Source organism: Hylobates moloch, unplaced genomic scaffold (assembly GCF_009828535.3).
Source record: "Hylobates moloch isolate HMO894 unplaced genomic scaffold, HMol_V3 SCAFFOLD_15, whole genome shotgun sequence".
Lineage (NCBI taxonomy): Eukaryota > Metazoa > Chordata > Mammalia > Primates > Hylobatidae > Hylobates > Hylobates moloch.
The window spans coordinates 96,452,396-96,461,647 of NW_026652290.1; the positions used below are offsets into that span (position 1 = coordinate 96,452,396).

Below are 9,252 nucleotides of genomic sequence, written 5' to 3' on the forward strand. Positions count from 1 at the left end.
TGCTGTTCAGGACATCCTCCCTGTCCCCGTGTACCTTGCTGTTCAGGACACCCTCCTGCTTGAAGCGCGTGTGGAACATGTCCATGGAATACACCTCGCTCCACAGGTACCCGTAGTACTGGGCGTCGTAGCCACCTGCCAGGTGGCCGAAGGTTGCAGGCATGTTGGTTCCTGGGATAGACACATGGCAGGGTTCACGCTGCAGCCCCCACCCCATGCTCCTCCTCCAGGAGAAGACATCCAGCCAGACTCCTGGGACCCCTGCCCGGAACAGGGAGAAGCTGGAGGATCACAGTGAGGGCTGAGACCAGCCGGATACTTCTAGAACCAGAGCCAGCCACAGAGCGAGGGCCACAAGTCTCCACCCCCTCTCCTGGAAGGACAGGAGCTCATTTAACGGGGCTGTCAGCTGCCACAGAGCAACGTCCCCATTATGAGACTGCGTCAATGAAGCAAGGCACGTCCACGCAACAGCACAGGCCACGCTGCTGAAAACGCTTTTGGAAAGACTTTTGAAAGTCTATGGAGTGTTAAGCCAGCAAAACACCACCCATGTTAAAATCAGGCTGTATTTCCAAATTCTGGATCCTCGCAAGCGTGCGTGAACACACATGCACACAGGACAACGGGTGTGCGTGGAAACAGGGCCCACTTCTCATCGTCAGGATCGGAAATTCCTAGGCCTTCCTGTACTTCTCTAGGCTTTTTACAAAGCATGTGTCATACATTTGAATCAAGAAAACGCCAGCTTCATTCAAAGCAAAGGCTCCAGGGAACGCACTCCTCCTGGGGGCTGGGGCCGCACACCCGTCCCCAACCCTGGGCCTGCAGCTGCATCTCAGCTGGGGCTGTCCCCCGAGGAGCCTGGGACGCGCTCCGCGGCTCCCCAGCAGGGACTCCTGCACTTGCTAAGTGAAGCATGGAGACGAACTCCCTTCACCTTCCCAGGGAAGCAGCTGAGGCCCCAAATTCCAGAGTGTGCCCGGTTCAAGGGTGGCTACCTGGCGTGGCCGGGACCCCGAGGATCTCCTGGCAGAGCCGTGCATACTCCTCGGCGGGGTCCGCGTCCGTCTGCGTGTGCAGGGCCTGGTCCACCTTGGCGAGGACGATCTGGCGCAGGTTGAAGAGGCCTGGGCAGGAGGGAAGGAGGGAGCTGGCCTCTGCACCTGCCCCAGCCCACTCTGCCCAGAGCTCTGACCCCCACCCGGGGCACATGCCAGGCCCCAGCTGTGTGCTGCCACCCCTGAGGTTGGCGCCCTTCCCCAGACGGGGCGGGTGCACCTGTGTTGGCCTGCCGGGACTCAATGAGCTTCTCCAGGAGCTCCTGGGGCACCGCGCTGCCTGTGCGGTAGTGCCGTGACATCCGCAGCAGCGGCTCCTTCTCCCACACCCAGTTCTCCAGCATCTGCGACGGCGCCTCCACGAAGTCCCGCTCCACGTGGGTCCCGCTGAACATGGCAAACTCCGCCTGCAGGGATGGGGCAGAGCCTCAGAATGCCCAGGCCCTGCCTAGCCCGTTCCCGCTGGCCTGGCCCGTGTCAGCTGCCACAGCGCAAACAGGGCAAGTGCACAGGTGATGTGCTGGGCCTGGCCCTCCCACCCCAAAGCTGGAAAACGACCGGGACCCGGAGGCCCCTCGGCTGCTGCTGGCGCCACCAGGACACACCTGAAGATGCCGGCCACATGACCCCGTCCCTGGAGGCCACCCACGCTTCTCCCTTATCCACGGAGCCACTGCTCCCTGAAAGCTCTGCACCCCAGAGGGCTTGGGACCTGGGGATGGCCAGGTCCGGGTGGGGACGTTGTAAGGCATGCTGCATCTCCCTGCTTGTGTGTGTGTGGAACCTTCCCTAAAAGCACAGCCCTTGACTGAGTCCTGCTGGAACCATGGCTGGCAGCCAACGGCGAGGGAACTCCTGGGTGATCCTCAAGGTCCTCTCTGCAACACCGAGGCTTTTCCGTTCCAAGGACCACGCAGCCACGCTCCTCATCCCGACGGAATGCACCAAGGGACTCGCCGTGCCAGGCGCCGGGGACACGCAGAAAGCAGCATGCAAAGCAGGCCTGCAGGCACGTGCGTGGGCACCTGTGCGAGCCCCTGTGTGGATGTGCACACGCGTGTGCTGGCTACGAGTGCTGTGCAAACAGTGGGGCAGGGAAGCCAGGAAAGGTGGACACACGGTCGATCCTCATTCCTGGACTCCGTGTTTTCGAACTTGCCTACTAAGATCCACAGAAACCCCAGAGGCCAGCACTGCGGCGCCCCTCAGACGGGCCGCGCTCTGTCTTCTCGCTTCAGCTCATTTTGTGAGCAAGCGTCCTTTTCTCAGTCTAGTGGGGGCACGGTGTTTGCATCTTTGTACTCTTGGTGATTTTGCGATTAAAAGGCCCCAAACGTCGTGCAAAGCACTGTCTCGTCTCCTTAAGCACCAGGCGGCCATGATGTGCCTCACGGGGACATCCTGTGTGTGCAAGCTGTGCTCAGGCGTGCGTGACAGAGCCACTGGCCATGTGTTCAACGTGACCCCGTCAGCGCTGCACAGCAGTAAGGTGTCTTGAACCCAAAACACACACAGGAAGGTTCTGGAATGATCAGTTGGCGAACACGTGACCAGAGGCTCCTGGGAACCCAGCCCTGGGTCCCCTCGGAGGGACGGCTCTGCATGCACTTCTCAGGTTCTCAGCGACTTCACAGGACAGAGCCTTTCTGAGGAGTGATAGCTGACTGTGTGCCAGGAAAGATGCTTGCAACAAGATGGCACCACGTTGGCCAGGCTGGTCTTGAGCTCCTGACCTCAGGTGATCCACCCGCCTCGGCCTCCCACAGTGCTGGGATTACAGGCGTGGGCCACCACACCTGGCCAGGATGTGACTACTTAGAGACAGGATGTCTAAGGAGGTCACTAAGGTCAAGTGAGGTTGTTGGGCGGGCCCTGATCCGGCATGACTGGGGTCCCTGTAAGAAGAGGAGATGAGGACCCACACAGAAGGACGACCACATGAGGATGCAGAGAGGTAGTGGCGTCTACAGGCCAAGGAGGGACCTCGCGGGAGCCAACCCTGCTGACACTGTGACCTCCGACTCCAGCCTCTAGGACCATGAGGAAATGCATGCCCCTTGTGTAAGCCCTGGTCTGTGGTGTTTTGCTGGGGCAACCCCAGGACACGAGCATGAGAGGGAGTCACCATCTTTGGGTGGCACTGGATGGAGGAGCCACCGGGTGGGTGCAGAGAGAGCCAGAAGCCAAAGCCCCAGGCTTGGGCCTGGCTGACCACAGGCAGCCCCTGCCCCTGCCCCTGCCCCTGCCCCTGCCCGGGCCCCGCACCCACCTGGGAGCAGAGCTGGTGCATCACGTGGCCAAACTCATGGAAGTAGGTCTCCACCTCATCATGCTGCAGCAGCGAGGGTGTGTCGGCTGTGGGCTTGGTGAAGTTGGCCACCATGGCTGCGATGGCGATCTGGCGGCTCCCGTCCTGCCGCAGGCAGCCGGGCTGCAGACCAAAGCAGGCTGCGTGCCCGTACTTTCCTTCCCTGGGGAGGGAGGCAGCGTCAGGCCCCGAAGGGACTGGAGACACCACAAGGGTCCCTGACTCCGCATCCTTCAGCCCACCTGACTGATAACCCAGACCGCCGGGCACTTCTGAGGTTCTAAACCTCCCTCTCAGCAGAGGCGGCTTGGTGCAGAGCAGCATGAAAACCACAGCCAGGCCCCGGCTGCCATCCCTCCCCTAAAGGACTCTGGCCTGGGCAGAGCTGCACCCTGTCCAGGTGGCTAAGTGAGAGTGGAAACGGGGACAGCCGCATTTTCCGCTCCTGTGGTGTGCCCACGGGTGCTACGTCTCGGGGTTCATCCCCGAGGCCCCATGGAGCAGGCAACGACTTCCTTCCCATCTCAGACGGGAACGCCGGGCTCCGAGGAGACCCAGGGCCGGGGTGCGCCCCCCGCCCCCGCTGCCCTCACCCACCGCGGGTACAGGTCCAGGTAGAACTTGCCGACCACCTCCCCCGAGGCCGCATCCCTCGCGGTGTAGAGCCGCACGTCCTCATGCCAGGCACTGGCGCCCTCCTCGTGCTGGAAGGCCAGCCCCAGGAGCTCCTGGTAGATGCCCAGCAGCCCGTGCGTGACCACCTGCACGGGGAAGTACTCCTTGAGCAGGTTCTGGTCCACGCGGTAGCGGGTCTCCTCCACCTGGTTCATGTAGTAGCGCATGTCCCAGGCATGGATGCGGCCGTCGAAGGTCAGGCCCCGGCGCTCGCACTCCGCACGCTTCAGCTCCAGAATCACCGCACGCTCCTGCTCCCCCAGGGGCTTCAGCTTCTGCGCCAGCTCATCTGCGGGGAGGGCAGAAAGGTGGGCCTCTCGCCCTGCGGGCTCCTCCATGGCTCTGGGCTCGCCCACCCGTGGCCGCGACTTCGTCAGGCTCCCCATTTGGAAGGGAGGGCCCGCAGTTCCTAGCAACCCCTCGAGGGGCCAAGCATCCTCTAGCTCAGGGTGAGGGGGTGGCGGGGCCGGGTGCAGGCATGGGACTGACTCCAGGGCCCGGGCGCTTCCCTGTTCTGTGAGGGTCCCTCCGGGGGAGTGAGGGAGCCAGGGCAGGCGTCAGAAGTCCCTCTTCATGGAGGGAAAGGACAGGGCTCTAGGGGTAGCACCGACTGTCCCTGGGGTGACCCTGAGAACCTTCCCCACGTGGACCCCGGTGGAGGAGGAAGGAAGGGCTACCTAGGAAGGTGGCCACGGTCTGGCTGGTCTTGGCCATGTTCATCTCCAGGACATAGTCGGCGTGCGTGTGGAACCCCAGCAAGTGGGACTTCTGGGCCCGCAGTGCCACCAGCTCCTTGAGGATAGCACAGTTCTCCTGCAACCGACACCACCACACTGTCACCCAGGGGCACCACTGCCTCCACCTCCAGGGCCAGCACGCCCTGTCCCGGGGCCAGGGGCTCACATCCAGCTCCGTCTGGCCTCCGGCCCCTGCCCCTCTGTGCCTGTGTTACTGCACAACTCCTCTGGTCATGCCACCGGTGTCATCATAATCCCGAGGCCTTTTCGGAACCAGAAGGGGCGCAAATGACTCTAAGGCCTCACACGGAACGTGGTGTGGGGACGAGGGGCTGTCCGAGGAGCCTCCGAGGGCATCACCGCTGCATGTGGGGACACCCCCATGTCCAGGCCTTGGTTCCCAGTCTCAGGGGCTCTGCCCATCGCCACCGGCACATGACACGCACACAGCCTCACTTCTGAGGACTGGCACTACTGACCAAGCCAGTGGGCATAGGGGGAGGACGCATGAAACCCACGTGAGGCGTTTACAAGGAGAAACAGAGGCCTGGGCAGATGTGCCCACCAGCTGGGTCCACAGGAAACCCACCTGTAACCAGGCAGGTGCGTGCAGAGCAGCCAGCCAAATAGGAGCCAGGCCGACCACCAGCGGCAGCAAGCTCTCTGAGGCGGCACATCCCCCGGGACCTGGAACTCAGCCCACCCGTGTGCTCCCTCTTGGCCTGGCCCTCACTCTGCCACTAGGACCCAAGCCTGGGGACCAGGACGGGATTGCCCAGTTGACCTTCCAAGGTGTGCTGGAGAAGTCGAGGTGTGCCCAGTCCACGGGTCCACCTACTCAGGCTTAACAGCAACGGGAGTTCACAGCCAACATGTAGAGGGCAGGCCATGCCCCATCTGAGCAGACTGAGTTCCCGGTCCCCGAACAGCGAGGAGCTCCCCCCCACAGTGATCGGTGCCCACCTGTCCCCCCATTGGTGCCTGCCCGTCCCCCTGCAGTGATGGGCACCCGCCCGTCCCCCTGCAGTGATCAGTGCCCGCCCATCACTTTGCAGTGATCGGTGTGTATCCCCCTTTCGCCAGCTGCACAAGCACCAACATGGTGTCATCAGGCGACCAAGAGGCCCACTCCTAGAGCCCCTGCCTGTTCCAGATGGCGAATGGGAGACATGCAGAGACCACCTGACCGACCATGCCATGGCGCCGTGGACAGTTACACGCGTCCCTGTGGGAATGGCCGTCTGACGCCAGTCACAGCGAGAAGGCCCAGTCACAACCCACCTGTGGACCCAGGCTCAGGTCCGGGCACCATCATTTAAGACAAAAGGAATGATCTGGGCTGACACCTGAAGGGCGGCTCCAGATAAGGGAGGGACTAGACGTGCGCGTGGCCAGATGGGCAGAGCAGCAGCAGGAGGCTCAGCTTGTGAAGGAGGAACTGGGCCCTGAGCTGTGGCCACAGGGTCTGGGTGGAGCCCAGCACAGACACCTCCAGGGTGCGGCAGAGCCCCACAGGGAGGCCTCTGCTGGCCACTGGGCCTGACGGGGGAGATTGGGAGGCCATCCAAGTGCAAAGCCTGGAGGTGCCTCACACACATGCAGCAGACAGGCCCCACAAGCTCCAGACCCACTGTACCGGGGCCCCCCGGCCGCACCTTCTCACCTCCTTGCACCGGCAGTTGAAGGCCTCCTCCACTTTCCTCCTCGTCTCAGGCACGTGGCATTTCTTCAGGAGGGGGAAGTAATGGGGGTACTTGAGGGTGACCTTCAACTTGCCGTCCTCCATCTTCTCCAGGGAGTTCAGAAAGTCCTCGGGGAGCCCTCCTATGGGGACAGAACCAGGGTGGCTTTGACAGGACTGATGTGCCCACAGCCTGCACACAGCGTGGGAGGGAAGGGGTGGGCTTCCCCTCTGCCTGGAAAGCTACAAGGGGGCCCTCAGTGAGCAGCCACAGCCTGGCCACCACCCGCTGCAATTCTCACGTCCCCTGTGTAACCCCATCAAGAAACACCCTGGCTCCCCCACAGCCTGGCCACCACCTGCCATGTTTCTCACGTCCCGCCTCTAACCCCACCAGGAAACCCCCCAGCACCCTCACAGCAGGATCTCCTGCCCCAGAGAGGTTAAAGCTAAATCCAGCCCAACCCCTGGACAGCGTGGGCCTCCAGGGCGCCGTCACCACCCCCATGTGTGAAGGGAGGAGGGTGGCGGGAAGGGTGGCCCGGTCACCGCACAAGGAACCAGCGTTAGAGGCAGTGCCTCCCATCAAAGACGAAAACAGCAGAAGAGCCGAGCACGCTGGGCCCTGGGCGGAGAGGGAGGCCCCGCATGGAGAGGGAGGTCCTGCTTTGCTTTTCCTGAAGGACGACCCCCAGGCAGAGCCTCCCGCTCAGAGTTGAGATCTCAGCACACAGCCCACGGCTCGGCCACTTTCAAGTGTGTCCCTCTGGAGAGACCCAACTCCCACTCCCAGAGCTTCTCACTGGAGCCCTGCTGTCCCTTCTCCACCCACAAAACCCCTGGCAGGACACAGCTCACCCCGCTGCCCAGCAGCCACACCCTCCCACCTGGCCCCTGCCCGACAGCCTCAAGAGAAGTGGGGGCGGCAGCATCCTGGACTGAACCCCTCTGGGGTTCCTACCTCGCGGCTCGGGAGACGCCAGGGCCACCGTGCCTCAGGCTTGCAGCTTCAACGCAAAGACTGGTTCACCTCAAACCCAGGGTGGTCAGGATGAGAAAGAATGATCGGGAGCTCACGCTGACCCCAGGGTGCTCAGGGTGGAAAGAATGATCAGGAGCTCACGCTGACCCCAGGGGAGTCAGGGTGGAAAGAATGATCGGGAGCTCACGCCGACCCCAGGGTGCTCAGGGTGGAAAGAATGATCAGGAGCTCACGCTGACCCCAGGGGAGTCAGGGTGGAAAGAATGATCGGGAGCTCACGCTGACCCCAGGGTGCTCAGGGTGGAAAGAATGATCGGGAGCTCACGCTGACCCCAGGGCGGTAGGGATGGAAAGAATGATCGGGAGCTGACGCTGACCCCAGGGTGCTCAGGGTGGAAAGAATGATCGGGAGCTCACGCCGACCCCAGGGTGCTCAGGGTGGAAAGAATGATCGGGAGCTCACGCTGACCCCAGGGCGGTAGGGATGGAAAGAATGATCGGGAGCTCACGCCGACCCCAGGGCGGTAGGGATGGAAAGAATGATCCCGATGGGGGGACAGAGGCAGATGGGGGACATTTTGGGAGGCCAGCCCGTGGGTGTGGGTGGTGATGAGGGAGCTGAGAGTCCTGTGGCCGACAGAGCCCCCGCCTTCCCGTTTGTGCCCCAGCACCAGTGCGGGCCTGGCAATTGTCTGCCGAGTGACTGCAGCACAAGGGGGAGGCCTCCCGGGACCCGCACGTCGTCCTTTCCAAGGACCACGGGCATTCAAACGGCAGCTCTCCATCTCGACAGTCTGTCACCCAGGAGTGACGGCTGGCAGTCGGAGACGGGAGTTAAAGGACAGCAAGGGAGACGGCTGGGGGGCCCAGCAGCACTGGACTGCAAGAGAAGCTGCAAAGTGGACTCATGAAAGTTTTTACTTTTTTAGAAACAGCGTCTTGCTCTGTTGCCCAGGCTGCAATGGATAGTTCACGAATGCATAGTTCACATTCACTGTGACCCTGAACTCCCAGACTCAAGCCATCCTCCTGCCTCAGCCTCCTGAGTGGCTGGGACCTCAGGTGTGTGCCGGCATGCCCCGCTGCACTTGTGGATTTGATATACAGACGCAGAACAGAAGAGTGCATGTGTCCATGTGTGGTGCCGAGACGCGTGTCTGCTTCCTAACTCTTAACAATGTCCAGGAATGCCGCTCCCTGGCAGCGGTGAACACATCTGGTGCCTAAATCACCCTCCACTCAAAGACACCAGGGCTCCTCCAAGAAATGGAGCATCTGAGGGCTGGGGCAGGGAGAGCATGGGACAAGCCTGCGACACCACACGTCCAACAGTAAGAGCGGGCTCAGAGGCCGAACCTGCGTAATGCGCGCCCCACAGTAAGAGCGGGCTCAGAGGCCGAGCCTGTGGGACCATGTGCCCCACGGTAAGAGCAGGTTCAGAGGACAGCAGGTACATTACAAGGACACGGGGACTGTTCGGAGGGACTCCCGAGAGTCCATGTGGGACGATTTGAGCACCGGGATAAATGATAATGAATGATAACCCGGGAATAAGACAGAAGCCTCATGCACATGGACAGAAACAAATCAGTAAGAAGACAGGCGAGGAGAGAAGGTTCGGAGTCACGGCAGGACGATTGATGCACAGAGGGTGAGGGCGGCAGAAGTCATCCATGGACATGGCAACTAGTGCATGACAATGTGCAAGCGACGGACTCTCACGAGTCTCTGCTCTGGTTGGGTGCGTCCCCTCCAAAATGCACCAGGAACTTAATGCCAGAGATGGGGGTGTCGGGAGATGGGGGTGT

At 61.9% G+C, this 9,252-nt stretch overlaps 1 protein-coding gene across 2 annotated transcripts in view; it reads right to left on the minus strand.

The window, feature by feature from the left end:
* THOP1 (thimet oligopeptidase 1) overlaps positions 1-9,252 on the minus strand; it is a 29,493-nt gene that overhangs the window by 3,103 nt on the left and 17,138 nt on the right. For both annotated transcript variants that reach the window (XM_032176825.2, XM_058428621.1), the window contains 7 exons: positions 6,445-6,605; positions 4,722-4,857; positions 3,967-4,333; positions 3,331-3,532; positions 1,282-1,468; positions 1,002-1,130; positions 35-171 (listed from right to left, as the gene is read on the minus strand). In XM_032176825.2, coding sequence (XP_032032716.1) covers positions 35-171; positions 1,002-1,130; positions 1,282-1,468; positions 3,331-3,532; positions 3,967-4,333; positions 4,722-4,857; positions 6,445-6,605 — 1,319 coding nt within the window. The remainder of the gene's footprint in view (positions 1-34; positions 172-1,001; positions 1,131-1,281; positions 1,469-3,330; positions 3,533-3,966; positions 4,334-4,721; positions 4,858-6,444; positions 6,606-9,252) is intronic.